Source organism: Coregonus lavaretus (assembly GCF_964263955.1).
Source record: "Coregonus lavaretus genome assembly, chromosome: 2".
In the NCBI taxonomy this organism is placed as follows: domain Eukaryota; kingdom Metazoa; phylum Chordata; class Actinopteri; order Salmoniformes; family Salmonidae; genus Coregonus; species Coregonus lavaretus.
The window spans coordinates 60,249,519-60,265,749 of NC_139989.1; the positions used below are offsets into that span (position 1 = coordinate 60,249,519).

The window sequence follows — 16,231 nt, forward strand, 5'->3', positions numbered from 1 at the left end:
CACCTTGTGCTGGGGACAATAAAAGGCCACTCTAAAATGTGCAGTTTTGTCACACAACACAATGCCACAGATGTCTCAGGTTTTGAGAAAGTGTGCAATTGGCATGCTGACTGCAGGAATATCCACCAGAGCTGTTTCCAGAGAATAAAATGTTCATTTCTCTACCATAAGCCGCATTCAACGTCATTTTAGAGAATTTGGTAGTACGTCCAACCGGCCTCACAACCGCAGATCACGTGTAACCACAGGGGGTACTGAAGAGTATTTCTGTCTGTAATAAAGCCCTTTTGTGGGGAGAAACTAATTCTGATTGGCTGGGCCTGGCTCCCAAGTGGGTGGGCCTATGCCTAGTCATGTGAAATCCATAGATTTGGGCCTAATGAATTCATTTCAATTGACTGATTTCCTTATATGAACTGTAACTCAGCAAAATCTTTGAAATTGTTTGCATGTTGCGTTTATATTTTTGTTCAGTATAGATAGGGAACCCAGGCATGGTGAAGTGTTTACTGGAAGGGTATGGGAAGGGTATGGGTAGAGCACGGCGCTTGTAACGCCAAAGTAGTGGGTTCGATCCCCGGGACCACCCATACACAAAAAAAATGTATGCACGCATGACTGTAAGTCGCTTTGGATAAAAGCGTCTGCTAAATGGCATATTATATTATTATTATTATATTTATCTGGTGTGTTCACGGGGACATAATGTCCGTGGCAAACGGGCTGCTTGGAACATGGATGCAGACGGATGGAAATAATTCATGACCTTCTCTCTGAGTCAAACAGGCCAGATAATGGAAAGTGCTGCTGCTGTGTCAGCCAGCCTCTGACCACATTGTCTTTCTGCACGCACCTGCATGTACACATGGACACACACACCACACACACTGAGCGACACACACACTGAGCGACACACACACACTTAGCGACCAACACACTCTTTCATGTCTGTCCACCTCACTCTCTTCCTTAACGAGGTTTCTCTCTATCTATCTGAATCTAGTCCACAAAGAGCAATTCTTTCAGCTCCAGTAATTTACATTTTCTATGCTATTGTCCCAGAGACGTGGTATCACTTTATATTTGCGAACACCGCAGCTGACCATCAATCACACCAGTATAAATTGTGTGTCGGCTGTGTGGTGAAAATGTATGCACTCACTAACTGTAAGTGGAGACAGTACTTTCTGTTTCTGGGACTGTGTCCATGAATCTATCTGTATGACAATGTTGGGGTCCCAATTTGCAAATGTGTGTGTGTGTGTGTGTGTGTGTGTGTGCCTGTGTGTGTTCCTGAATGCTTGTGTCTGTGTGTGTGTGTGTGTGTTTTTCTCCAGACACCTGTTACATCCTGTCGTTTGCTATCATCATGCTGAACACCAGCCTCCACAACCCCAACGTGAAGGACAAGCCGGCAGTGGAGCGCTTCATCTCCATGAACAGAGGAATCAACGATGGAGGAGACCTTCCAGAGGACCTACTCAGGGTGTGTGAACAGAGGCATCAACGAGACCTCTCCATCCCTCCATCTGTCTCTCCATCCCTCCATCTGTCTCTCCATCCCTCCATATGTCTCTCCATCCCTCCATATGTCTCTCCATCCCTCCATATGTCTCTCCATCCCTCCATCTGTCTCTCCATCCCTCCATCTGTCTCTCCATCCCTCCATCTGTCTCTCCATCCCTCCATCTGTCTCTCCATCCCTCCATCTCACTCCTGATCCCATCAGATCCCCCTGCCCCAGGGGTCCTATACCTTCCTCTTCAACCCCCTCTCTGTATCTATCTGTACTCAAGTCCTAGTGTTTCTCTCTCCTCCCCACAGAACCTGTATGACAGCATCAAGAACGAGCCCTTCAAAATCCCTGAGGACGACGGGAACGATCTCACACACACCTTCTTTAACCCAGACCGGGAGGGCTGGCTGCTTAAACTGGGTGAGCAGGACTAGACGCTGAAATAACCTTCAGAACGTTTAAATAACGTTGTTGAAGCATTGAAATAATCTTGAAATAACTGTTGTACAGTTAGAAATCCCAAAGGCCTGTATCCTCTCCAATCCTCACCAATATTACTGTGCCCATCGATGACTGTGTTTATCACTGTCTATGATGGTAGGGAAGGTGTGATGGATTCTATCAGAGTGAAACAGAGGCCTACAGACTGACCAATGAGCCCATCTCGATCAGACTGCCTGTGTGTGTGTGTGTGTGTGTGTGTGTGTGTGCGTGTGTGTGTGTTCAATCCATATACAGTATTTGAGGGGCCTCTGCCCACCCCAATGCATTATGGATGAGGCCCTGAGATCAGACGACCACATGTGGAGGGCTTTCAGTAATGCACGACTAGGCATAGTCATACACTCACTCACGCATAGACGCACACATACACACACTCTTACCTACACATGATACACAGGCAGACAGACAGACAGGCAGACAGGCAGACAGACAGACAGACAGATAGCTGCACATTCTGGACATAGAGAGACAACCTGTACAGTGGAGTATAAACCTGTGAACACACACTACTACTATGCTTCCTTCCCCTCTAATGTTACAATTACTCTTCCAGGACTTCCCAATGATCAGTCTTCCAGCAAAGAGAACCACATTATGTCCTGTGATCTAACAGAGACGTACGGACTTCCTAACTCTCCACCCTGTCTGTTTCCCAGTGGATCTTACGCTCTCTGTTTGGATGGATTCACAATGACTCTGATATAAATTCACAATAATCTGGGCCATGTTCATTAGCCACAATGGAAAATTAAAATTAGCGTTTCTTATTGGACAAGTCCAGTAGGTAGTGCCTCCCTGTTTCATTCCATGTTCTCCCGTTTGGTGCCTAATGAACAGGACCCTGAACCTGAATTGAAACCCCTAATCAGTGTGAGTCTTTAGCACCCTTCCAGTAAAATGAAGAAGACTACAATCACACTCCAGTGATACATAACTGGGAATATTGACATTCAGGTGCTACTAATTTGGGTGGAAGGTTAAATAATTGGCCTGAATGGACTGGGACCCTAGAGGAGGTGCTGTGCAATGCGTTGCTTTACAGAAGTTGGCACCAGTGTAACAATGCATTTGGAAGGTTAAATAATTGGCCTGAATGGACTGGGACACTAGAGGTGGTGCTGTGCAATGCGTTGTTTTACAGAAGTTGGCACCAGTGTAACAATGCATTGAACTGAAATGATTTGGGGTGAGCAGAAGCCTCCTCTGGTGGTTATAAATGTACTCCAGAATAACTCCACTTATCCCAGAGCCTTCTATTGAGAGCCTATAATAATCATAATCTAAATAAGGCTCTGAGACTGATACGTCTTCATCAAATCTGATAATATAACAATGTGTAACTTGATGAATTTACTAAATATCAAAATGCGTTTTTGAAGGGTTGTTCCTCTGAGTGCCAACATTGTAAACCAGTGCATTGAGCCACTCCTCCAATCAGATGAGCAAGAAGTGGTGCTATGATTTTTTAAATAATTTAATTTGATTTTTGTTTTCTTTTTCTTCCTCGTTTGTTTGTTTGTTCCCATGATTTTGGCTGTTGTCTTTCCCCAGGAGGTATGTACATCTGCTCTTCCCAAAAACTAGTCCATCTTCTCAGCTCTCCGGTGCTTTCGGTGGTCCACCATTGCTTCCGTTCTCCCTCATTTATTTCTGTTGTACGCTTTTAACGTTTTTGTTTTTTTGTTTGTGGATTTTGTTGCTGTTGGGTTTCCTTGTTCCGCCATTATCGACTGAATCTAGTTTTATTTGTATGTTTGTATGTTTGTTTGTTGGTCTTCCATTGAGCTGGTGGTGTGTCCACGTGCTTCTCTCTCTCTCTGTGTTGGTCGCTGGGCGGTTGCTAGGTGCTTTGCCTGGTTAGGCCGCTTGGGGAACAACATGGCGGCCATTTTGTTTTGTGACCACCGTAGTGACGAGTTTGACCTCACCGTTATGCTGTGGTGATTTACCTTTTCAGTCTCCGTGTTTTGGCGAGCTGCAGTATTCCTCTTTCTAGAAAGAGCACGACAAAGGGTTTGAAGACAGATCTACGAATTAAGTTAGTTTTGAATTAGCAACCTATTAACTACCATTTAGGAACCTATTCAAAATGTACCAGCATTTTAGATCGTGAATAGTAAATCATGTTAGGATTCTCAGAAGTTCTGACCTCACAAGAACAATGTCTGTTGTTGTTAGCTCTTTAATGGGATCATATGAATGGAATACTGCAGCTACACCAACTGGCTCCAGCTCTGCTCTCTCTGTCATGCTGTTAATGGACCTGAAGGGTGATGGTGTGGCTCTGGCCTGGTCTGGTGTGGCTTTGGTCTGCTGTGGCTTTGGCCTGGCCTGGTCTGGCTTTGGTCTGGTATGGCTTTGGCCTGGCCTGGTGCAGACCTGGGTTCAAATAACATCTGTTTTCTTCCAAATACTTCAGCAGCGCTTGATTGAGCGTGCCTCGCACAATGGAACTAAAAGTGCAAAACCCTCCAGGCAGGATCACTCAAACGCTGAAAGTATTTGAAAGAAAACAACTACTGTGATCCCAGGTCTGGTTTGGTGTGGTGCTGGACTGGACTGCAGTGAGGTGGGTGTGGGGAGAATGGAGAATGGGGGATGTGTGTTGAGAAGGGGAGGTTAGGAGGGGAGTGAGGACTGGGTGCCATCTATAGAACCATGCATAAGTGCACTACATGATTAGTGTTTAGAATATAGGCTACATTCTAGCTATTGTGTTTAGGAATAGAGATTGAATCATCTGATGAGACCAAGGAAAGCACATTTTACTTGTCATGTAAATCCTGAGGTCTTCCTCGTTAATTTAAAAGGAATTTTGACAACCAAGTTGCCCATGTTAATCAGAATATGACACAATTATAAAATACATGTTATCTGACTTGAAGCTGGTGGTCGAAAGAGACTAGTGCTGAAAATGTCCTGGGTCATGTTCTGTGGGGCACAGCATTGCAAAACAAAAATCTGTTTTCTTATTGAACACATTCAGCTGTTACAGTACCTCACTGTTTCACTTCATTTCAAAACATTCTCTCCTTACTAAACACGACCCAGGTCCCTCCTAACCCTCACTGCCCACCCCCTCTGTTCTGACCCCCTATGTGCATGGGCGATCGCTCCTCCTCCTCCACACCTCCCCAGCCCAGCACCCCCTGACCCGCCGGCACCGCCCAACAAAAATCTCCTCGGGCCGCCTTGTCCGGGACATTTTTTGCCAGGGTCCTCGCTTTCTGAGTGACTGACAGGAACTGAAGTGATCAACCAATCATCAATCAATCACAATCTCCTCCAAGCCAATCAACTGTCATATCATCAGCTGTGAGATTCTGCCATTTGTCTCTACATGACTCTCTGTCTGTCAAGTGTCGCTTCCAACATTCATATGTCACATTCTGAGGACATGATGACGATAACACAGTGACAAAATGGTGGCAAGGAGAACGTGTTTGTAGCCATGTTCCAATGTCCATACTAGCCCACTACTTAGAATACCTGCCCAATACCACAGGAGGTTGGTGGCACCTTAATTGTGGAGGACTGGCACGTGGTAATGGCTGGAGCAGAATAAGTGGAATGGTATCAAACACATGGTTTCCATGTGTTTGATGACATTCCATTTGCTCCGTTCCAGCCATTATTATGAGCCGTCCTCCCCTCAGCAGCCTCCGCTGCCCAATACATTGTTTCATACTAAGAAGTGTGCTAGTATTTGGATATCGGGACGGAGAGTGTTTAAGTGCCCTATCATGACCTCTGTAGTGTGATAGGTTATCATATACAGTAGCATCGCTGCTATATGATCAACACTTCTGTCAACAACACAGCTCTTCTGTCTTGGTAGATGGGTTTTCTTAGTGCGTCTTCATACTAACGTTGGTGGTGGTGTAGCAGCTCAACGATCATGTAAAACTCTCAGTAGGGTCCAGACATAGAACAGCCAGACATGCCTTTATATCATCATGTTGATTTGTCTTTAATCAAAAATGCCATATATCGTGTTTACTCCTAGAGCATGTAGGTGTGTGTCCATGTACACGTTGTATTGATACAATTATGTTTTGATGGTGGATCTTTAGACTTAAAGAGGAGCCAAAAGGGGTCCCCTAAACTGACAGAAATATTGTCCAGAAATGACCTAATTGGACAGAAAGGTGTCTTCAGACAATAAATTGATTGGTGTTATATCATATATCATTGTGAATACGGCCAGTATTCAAGCCAAAACTATGTGACGTGAAAAATAGCAACTAATCTTCCATAGTGTCTTTAACGACTAGCCCTTCACTAGTTTAAACAGGAAGTTCCAGCCAGAGATAACAATAGAGTGAGTAGCCTACTAGCATAGCATAGCTCCAGGCTAGCTCCAGTTTCCTGTCCCCCCATGACACTGTTTATCGGCATCTCATCCTCCCAGCGTGAGCTAGCTGCCATCTGCTGCTGTGATCAGGTTTCTCCCTGTTACGTTCTCCCCTCGGGTGTAGTTCGTCTGAGGAGGAGAAGTAAATGCCTTTGCCTGCTCATACAAGGTAAACTAGATGGCTGGGGAAGAAATGTGGGGTGTAATGAACTAAAATAACTAGACAACAACCAGATCTCAAGGTTAGCCCTCAGGGGACGTTTAGTAATGTACTTTAAACAAAATAAACAACACCCATAAAGAAACAACAAATCAATCAAATAAACCAGGGAAGGTAAGAGAAGAGAATATTTGGGAACGGGGTCCAATTAATGAAAATAAACAAAAGGTCCCTCTTCTACACACCTAAACCTTCCTATCACACTCTAACCCTAACCCACTTTCCTGCCTGTTTACCAAAAAATACAGGGGTGACACCCGCCCGGCTAACCTAGTGTATAAAACAATGGGTTATCTACGTGGGAATGTACACCCATGGGCAGATCTAGCGGCAGGTAGCTTAGTGGTTAAGAGCGTTGTGCCAGTAACCGAAAGGTCGCTGGTTCTAATCCCTGAGCCGACTAGGTGAAAAATATGTCGATGTGCCCTTGAGCAAGGCACTTAACCCTAATTGCTCATGTAAGTCGCTCTGGATAAGAGCGTCTGCTAAATCACTAAAATGTAAATGTAAATCTACCTTTCCCTTCTCCAGGACCTAGGTAGGGTGGAGTACATCAGGAGGACAGGCTGGAAAACAAACAAAGATAAATTAACACAGCCAAACAACAAGTGGACCAACAACTTGTGGTCCTCTGTAGCTCAGCTGGTAGAGCACGGCGCTTGTAACGCCAAGGTAGTGGGTTCGATCCCCGGGACCACCCATACACAAAAAAATGTATGCACGCATGACTGTAAGTCGCTTTGGATAAAAGCGTCTGCTAAATGGCATATTATATTATTATTATTATTATATATTATTATATAAGTGTCCTCTCCCCCTCTCTTCGAGCTCACACGGCAAACAGGTATACTCTCATCAATCAGCTACAGCTGCCAGGAGGGCGGGCCGAAGCCACGCCCACCATCATCAGCCGCAACTCAGCACACCTGTAATGCCAGAACACACAAACATACTACACAGGAAAATGGGGAGATAGAAAAACACGTCACACGTAACACTCCCTAACAGTTAGTGTGGGTGGTCGGGGGTTGGCCACAGATCAATGAGCTGCTGAGTTAACCAGAGACACCCCGCCGGGCATGAAAGAGGCAAAGGATTTGAGCCATGCAGGCCATGAAAAAACAGGCAACCCCTAATCATTTGTGACATTCAGAGGAAGTTCTTTTTTTAGTCTATAGTTTTATAATTAGTTTTCTTCTTGTCTTTTTTCCAACTAGTATCCCGCTTGTGATTTCCAATAGTAGGAGCTCAGTTAGGGCCAAGTTTTATAATAATAATAATAATAATAATTGTTAGTAGTACTATTTAACATTCCCCGTGGTAGGATCTCATTAACTCCTGGAGGTCTAAACTTTAACAAGTGTTTGGTTTTATATCGCAGCTATTGATCTCCTTTAGAAGTTGTCTACTCTGAGAGAGACTGTTGATCTCCTTTAGAAGTTGTCTACTCTGAGAGAGACTGTTGATCTCCTTTAGAAGTTGTCTACTCTGAGAGAGACTGTTGATCTCCTTTAGAAGTTGTCTACTCTGAGAGAGACTGTTGATCTCCTTTAGAAGTTGTCTACTCTGAGAGAGACTGTTGATCTCCTTTAGAAGTTGTCTACTCTGAGAGAGACTGTTGATCTCCTTTAGAAGTTGTCTACTCTGAGAGAGTCTGTAAGTCCTGAGTCAGCTATACTGAGGAGCTACTGAGGAGAGGTGGGACAGTTAAAATGAGCACTCTGGTTTCAGACACAGTATTAAACATGATATACTGCTCTGTCTAATCTATATGGCTAAGGGCTTTTCACTACAGAGCCGAGCCGAACCAAGCTGTACTGAGCTGGCCTGTTTATGCATCCACCATAGTTGCTGGAACCGTACTGAAAGGAAAATGTGAAAAGAGCATATCCGAGCCAACAGGTTGGCACACTAGTGTAAAAAGGCGATTACAGAATACCTTGGCCCAGTTTACTCAACAGAACTCCTCCGTAACCTCGTGCTTCTCCCTCATGTGGAGCAGAATAACTGGTTGTATGGATGCTATGGTGTGGGTTGTAGGAGGAGCAAGGTACTGTACTGTACTGTACGGTGCTTGATAGGGAATGTAGGGAGATGGGAGTTGTAGTTCTATACCTGTTATCTGCCTGTCTGTCTATCCATGCGTCTGTCTGTCTGCCTGTCTGCTGCTCTGCCCTCCGCTGTCCGGTGCTCATCCCTCTCTCTCTCTCTCCACTGAGTCTGGCTAACACCGTTTCTCTATTCCTCAGGAGGACGCGTCAAAACCTGGAAGAGAAGATGGTTCATTCTCACGGACAACTGTCTGTATTACTTTGAGTACACCACTGTAAGTACAACTGTCTATATTACTTTGAGTACACCACTGTAAGGACAACTGTCTGTATTACTTTGAATACACCACTGTAAGTACAACTGTCTGTATTACTTTGAGTACACCACTGTAAGTACAACTGTCTGTATTACTTTGAATACACCACTGTAAGTACAACTGTCTGTATTACTTTGAGTACACCACTGTAAGTACAACTGTCTGTATTACTTTGAGTACACCACTGTAAGTACAACTGTCTATTACTTTGAGTACACCACTGTAAGTACAACTGTCTGTATTACTTTGAGTACACCACTGTAAGTACAACTGTCCGTATTACTTTGAGCACACTACTGTAAGTACTGGACTGGAACTGGAAGCCTATGTTCCTCAGTTATCATGTTCAATTCAATAAATCTTAAATGTCTGCAACAGGCACACATAAATACATGACTATTATGATGGATATTACAGTTGCAAGTTACAACACATTGTCACACTGTAACCTGTTCTGGTTGTGTACTGCTCTGCTGTGGACTGCTCTACTGTTTGTTCACTGCTCTACTGTGTATTCATCGGCGACAGGTAGCCTAGCGGTTAAGAGCGTTGGGCCAGTAACCAAAATGTTGCTGGTTCGAATCCCTGAGCCGACTAGGTGAAAAATCTGTCAATGTGCCCTTGAGCAAGGCACTTAACCCAAATTGTTCTGGATAAGAGTGTCTGTTAAATGACTATGTAAATGTTAAAACAATTATTCAGAGTATTGTCATTAACAGGGATATTCCACTCACAAAACAACCTAACACTTACCTTTTCCCACTCACCTGTAGTTATTCACCAAAAACGGACATATTCCGCTTAATTGGGTACTTATTAAAGGGACATTGCACTTCAAAATAAAATAAAAAGTCAGATGTTTCCAGACCTCAAAAGTGGTGTAATGTTGAGGTAAGTCCATCTCCCAGGCCATCTGTCGTGTAGATCCAGCTACATGCCCCAATCCCAAATAAATGGAAAAGATAAGCATCATATCATTTCCAGATTTGAGGTGCATATAATTTCCATTCATTTGGGGTTGAGGCATCAACTCATCAGCTGAATCTACACAATCAATATCCCAGGATGTTTGACACATCTTGGTCTGAACATTTTGTAGTGTAATATCCCTTTAGTACCCACCACATTTTGCTGTCTGTATTTTAAGCCATGTCCCACAGCAGTCCTTAACAGATTCATCTTAACGTCCATGTTTCTGTCCTCTTAACAGATTCATCTTAACTTCCATGTTTCTGTCCTCTTAACAGATTCATCTTAACTTCCATGTTTCTGTGCTCTTAACAGATTCATCTTAACTTCCATGTTTCTGTCCTCTTAACAGATTCATCTTAACTTCCATGTTTCTGTCCTCTTAACAGATTCATCTTAACTTCCATGTTTCTGTCCTCTTAACAGATTCATCTTAACTTCCATGTTTCTGTCCTCTTAACAGATTCATCTTAACTTCCATGTTTCTGTCCTCTTAACAGATTCATCTTAACGTCCATGTTTCTGTGCTCTTAACAGATTCATCTTAACTTCCATGTTTCTGTGCTCTTAACAGATTCATCTTAACTTCCATGTTTCTGTCCTCTTAACAGATTCATCTTAACTTCCATGTTTCTGTCCTCTTAACAGATTCATCTTAACTTCCATGTTTCTGTGCTCTTAACAGATTCATCTTAACTTCCATGTTTCTGTCCTCTTAACAGATTCATCTTAACTTCCATGTTTCTGTCCTCTTAACAGATTCATCTTAACTTCCATGTTTCTGTCCTCTTAACAGATTCATCTTAACTTCCATGTTTCTGTCCTCTTAACAGATTCATCTTAACTTCCATGTTTCTGTCCTCTTAACAGATTCATCTTAACTTCCATGTTTCTGTCCTCTTAACAGATTCATCTTAAAGTCCATGTTTCTGTCCTCTTAACAGATTCATCTTAACGTCCATGTTTCTGTCCTCTTAACAGATTCATCTTAACGTCCATGTTTCTGTCCTATAGGACAAAGAGCCCAGAGGGATCATTCCGCTGGAGAACCTCAGCATCCGGGAGGTGGAGGACAAGAAGCCTGTAAGCACACACTGCACCCTCTGCTGGATCGACCACATAACTATCCTTTGGGGACCAAACAAATGATTCCCATTCAAAATCCTATTTTCCCTAACACCTAACCTCAACCCTAATTCTAACCCTAATTGTAAACCTAAACCTAACCTCTAAGCCTAAAATTTTTAAAAAATATTGTGGGGACTGGCAAAATGTCATCGTTTTGCTATCCTTGTGAGGACTTCTGGTTATTAAATACACACACACGCGAGATAAAAGCACCGTCAAATTTATTGATCTTATTCTAAATATAATCAGGAAAATGATCAGGAAATATGATCAGGAAATAAGACGGTTATTTAATCTCCCATTCATTTGGGATTGAGGCATATAGCTGATCAACACAACCAATGATGTGTGACATGGACAAATATTGACATGAGTTCACTTCTGAGATCTGCAAGATATGACAAACTGATTTTGGAGTGATCCATCCTGTTAGTGTTCAGGGGTTGAAAGGAACAAGATCGAGGGGTACAGCCCAATAATCCCCTTCCTCCTGTGCACCCGTTTACTACTCCCCACAAATTGGACCGCATTGGATTGGTGTAAACATGGGCTAGAGGGAGTTTCCATATTGCAGTAATGTCCTTCCAAATCTATGAAGGGAAGTGAACAAGTGCACACTTCGATAGAAAGGAGAGATTACAGTTCAGTAATGTCTCAGACGAGACTTTGTCTCCCCCTGGTGGTAGTGTGGCACAGCACATAATAACACAGCTTGGGTTCATCTCAATTGTACTTCCTTGATTAAACACACGTGCCCGCAGGAACACACACACCTTATTAAACTCAGCATTTCGGACACAGTTGTGGCATTCCTCACATTCTCTCTCCTTGCCTCATTCTCAAAATGTTTTGGAGGAGAAGACCCGAGGGGAGGAACCTTAGATCTTCTGCTCCAATGTGTTTTGAGAAGATGAGGAGGGAGGACCTGAGGAATTAAGAAAATACAATTTAAGATTCACTCTCCTCTCCTCTGCGTAGAACTGCTTTGAGCTCTTCATCCCAGAGAACAAGGACCAGGTGATCAAGGCCTGTAAGACGGAGGCGGACGGCAGGGTGGTGGAGGGGAACCACACCTTCTACAGGATCTCTGCTCCCACCACTGAGGAGAAGGACGAGTGGATGAACAGCATCAAGTCTGTAGTACTGCTTATCAACAAGCTATGACTGGGTTATGGATGTGTTGTGATTTTGTTATGGATGAGTTATGGATGGGTTACAAAGCCCTAATTTAGATACTAGTCAAAGAAAGTGTTACCCCGTTATCCCTCTTCATTTGATGTGTAATCCAAAGATTACTCATAGATTATTTTTGACCTCTGTTCCTTTCCATCATACACCATTGATAATAAACTAGGAACCTGGGAAATTGCAGGGCACCCCAGATTATATTTACAGTGTAAACTGTTATCCCACCAGGGGAGCGTACTCACTTACCCCCCTTCTACCCCCACCCTCACAGAGCTGCCATCAGCAGGGATCCCTTCTATGAGATGCTGGCCACCCGCAAGAAGAAGGTCTCCTCCATGAAGCGACACTAGAGCTGCTCAGGACTCCTCCTCTTCCCCCCATTGAGAGAGTTTGGACCGATCCTGCTGAGACCCTGAGACTTGTGCTTTCAGGCCTGGGGACGGGGTTGGGGCTGGGGCTGCAGACTAGGGGCTAGGGCCTCTGGCCTCGGTCAGCATTTCTCTGGGATAGGCTCTAGCTTTGGGATTCTACAAGCCAACCAACAGGACAGGGAGCATGCTGGAGAGGAGAGCCTCCCCCTCCTAATCTTCCCCCTGCTCCTGTCTCTGTCGCTGAATGCCCACTATCTCTCTCTCAGCTCTGTGTATTTTGGGAGGAGGGGGTCTATCGCTCTTTGGGTGAAATGGATCCCCTCCCTCAAAAAGACACGTGCACACACCCACATACTGAACTCATACTCTCACACACACCAATGTCGTACACTGAACTCATACACATACGCACGTGCGCGCACACACACACACTCACACACACACACACCTTATCTAAACTCAGCAGGTCTGATGGAGTTGTTGTGGCATCCCAACCAAAATATTCTTACTAGCTTTCAAAAAGAAAGGTGAGATGCTTTTCTGTGTGCTTTAATAAGATGGGCAACGTGTGTGTTTGTAAAGCTTACTACTGTATATATTTCCCTCAGAATCTTGAGCTTTTGGGTTTTAGTTTTTGATAACATTTTTAGAAAGACTGAGGGGGAATGGGTTATATTGCCAACCGATTTGAGATTTTTTTAGAAAATGAGAAGAAACTTTTTTGAAGTCTTTCTGTCGAAGTTGCCTCAGGAGATTGTTACTTTGCTCTGGATCGGTCTGTATCAGGATACATTTAGAGATTACAGTTCATAAACTTAGACTCTGTCCAAACTGTCACTCAGTAACCGAAGGAGAGTTAATTTACAGTGAACATGTTTGCACATAATCTGTGACAATAATTGAACTTTGACAGCTATATTCCTCCATACCTGTTTGCCCCTGAACCTTTGTTCTTCATATGTAACCGCAGTTGTATGACAGCAGTTTGGACGCGCTAACTTTGTTGTAAAAACACACTCAGAAACACGGTTGTTAAACACAGGGTCGTGTTCATTAGGCACCGAAACAGAAGAACACGGACTGAAACAGGTGGGGACTACCTTGACTTCTCCAATAAGATGTGCTCGTTTTTGTTTTCCATTGCAACAGGTTTTCCATTGTGTGCCCTAATGAACACTACCCTGATGTGTGGTTTGCACAGGGTCTTATTGTGGGATTATGGGCTAGGGCTCAGCTATCGCTCTTCATTTCCTGTTGGACTTGGAGGTCCATTCAGGGGACTAGAGAGTCTGTTGGAGAGAGTGTATGTGTGTCTGTCAGTCAGTACGGGGCGTAACTCAGGGGCTCACAGAGATTTGAGGTGTCTGGAAACTGAGGTATTGTCCTCGTCTGCCCCATCCCTCTATTCTGTCCACTCTCTCTCTCTCTCTCTCTCTCTCTCTCTCTCTCTCTCTCTCTCTCTCTCTCTCTTGCTGTAACATACACAGAATATAATTTTATGCTATTCTTTGTCATTGTCCACATGATGTGTCCTATCATGCTGCTGGTTAGCTAATTCACAAAGACAGTCTTTCTCAGTCGAGCTGGTTATTTTTACCTCTTAAATGCAACAAAGATGCCCTCACCTATCTTTTTATCCCATAGGAGCACTCTTAAATGTCCTTCCTCATTTGTAGATACAGTATAAAATGCTAGAACAATCCAGGTTTCACCTTCTTCAACCCACCCTCACCATCATAAAGCATTGTAAAAAACAAAATACATTGGAATAGCTCTCTCACTTATTTGAAATAGGCTGTTGCATCCTTTACTGTACTAAGAAGACAGTAATAATACCAGTAAGATGAACAACAATATTATTGTTGACAATATTGATGCTTTCAGGCCGTTCCAGTTAAGCAACAACGCTCGCCAGTTCAAGTGGATTGTCCGTTCCTGGAATTGGAACACCCCGGAATATTTGTTGGATTGGATTTGAGATCAGGAATGTACCATTACGCACCATAGTGGTGGAACTACTCTGATCAGGAATGTACCATTACGCTCCATAGTGGTGGAACTACTCTCCCAGCGCAAGACCGCTCAAGTCGCGCTGAGGGTCCAAATCTGTCAGCACTCATAATGTAAACTCCAGATGTGGCATAATTTACTATAATTTGGTATACATTATTTGTTTTTAAAGCGGAATTGTACATGGCAGCACAATTTCATTCAGTTTACTGCAAATGCAGCTTTATTTGTGCATAAAGCCTTCTCTACTCCGTGATCAGTGCCTGGCTGTCTGTTATTCATATGTTTTTCCTCATTTATGGAGGCAAATTCATGCCAAAAATAAAGAAGCATTGATATTGACAAATTATGAATCAGTATTAGTGTTATTTCAATGTTGTTTTTTTTGCCAAGAATCTGCTTCCATAACTCCATAGCACATAGCCCTGTTTTCCTAGTTAGTTTTTCCTAGCCTTGTCTCAGCGGACTGATTTTAGAGATAACAGGGAAAGCAAATAAAACAATCATAAATCTAGACAGAATTTGGTTATTGATTATTTAGCAAGGTTGTATATACTTAAATGTATAGTGGGTTTATCTGTTTTGTCATGTCATTTTTGAGTTTTAATGTAGCAATATGATATTATTATTATTAGCCATTTTTCTATTTGTTTTGTTTCATAGTGTTTGATTTGAGGTTTCTAATCTAAAGGTGAAATAAAGTAAAGACAAACTTGTCACTACTGCTAACTGACTGTGTGTATACTGGACGGCCATTATGGACTGCAATCTCCTGTCAATTCATTCAAAATATAAAATGTTTGTCTTTAATAATAGCATACAACAATCACTCTAAAAAAACGTTTTGTTTAACATTTATTTTTGCATTATAATTATTACATTTTCATTTTAAGCCCTTGTTCTTAATCTATGAAGAAAACCGAGGGCATTGGACAGATGTTGTTTTTAGCCCAGTTTGGCACTAGAGGGCAACACACTATCAGTACATGTGCTGTAGAGGAGCGAGCTGCACAATAATGAGTCTGCATACTGTCAGAACTTCCACATAGAGGCACATTACTAAATAACAAGCAGTAACTGGAGAACCGCAAAATACTTCAAACTTTTTTGTCATCATTACTTCCTTTAGCTCAATTGTCCTAGAGACCGTTTCAAAAAACGAACATTTATAGCCTTTACATTGCTACAGACTGACTGGGAAATATCTATGTTTACAAGTGAATGTGTATCATATTAAATTATGCCTGGAAATTGAAACTGAATCAATAAAAATGACTATTTGCAATGGAATGGCGGCTGCTGGAAACAACAGTGAATGAATGGCATTGTGATGGTAGAATGTAGAAAACAGCACTGCAAACTAACAAAAACACTGGTTGTCTGCAAGTAGGAAAAGCAGGCTATTCAGGTACAAGCTGCACGTCATATGTTGCAGATTCAATTCAAACATTGCATTCTGGAACTCTAGTATAAGACTCTTATTTTAACTGCCAAAAAAATATATCTACGTATATATTTTCTGCTTGAATCCTGCAAAAGCACCGGATACCTCAATGCCCCATGTATTGTCTCCCATACAGCTTTTATGGGCAGACTAACCTTT

The 16,231-nt window shown here is 42.9% G+C and overlaps 1 protein-coding gene across 2 annotated transcripts in view; it reads left to right on the plus strand.

Annotated features, from left to right (window-relative positions):
- The window catches only part of LOC311103392 (cytohesin-1), an 82,955-nt gene extending 67,598 nt beyond the window's left edge, over positions 1–15,357 (plus strand). For both annotated transcript variants that reach the window (XM_084144957.1, XM_084144958.1), the window contains exons 8-13: positions 1,338–1,486; positions 1,825–1,936; positions 8,844–8,920; positions 10,946–11,014; positions 12,038–12,192; positions 12,519–15,357. In XM_084144957.1, the coding sequence (XP_084001083.1) occupies positions 1,338–1,486; positions 1,825–1,936; positions 8,844–8,920; positions 10,946–11,014; positions 12,038–12,192; positions 12,519–12,597 (641 nt within the window). In that variant the 3' untranslated portion in view covers positions 12,598–15,357. The remainder of the gene's footprint in view (positions 1–1,337; positions 1,487–1,824; positions 1,937–8,843; positions 8,921–10,945; positions 11,015–12,037; positions 12,193–12,518) is intronic.
- The last annotated feature ends 874 nt before the right edge of the window (positions 15,358–16,231 follow it).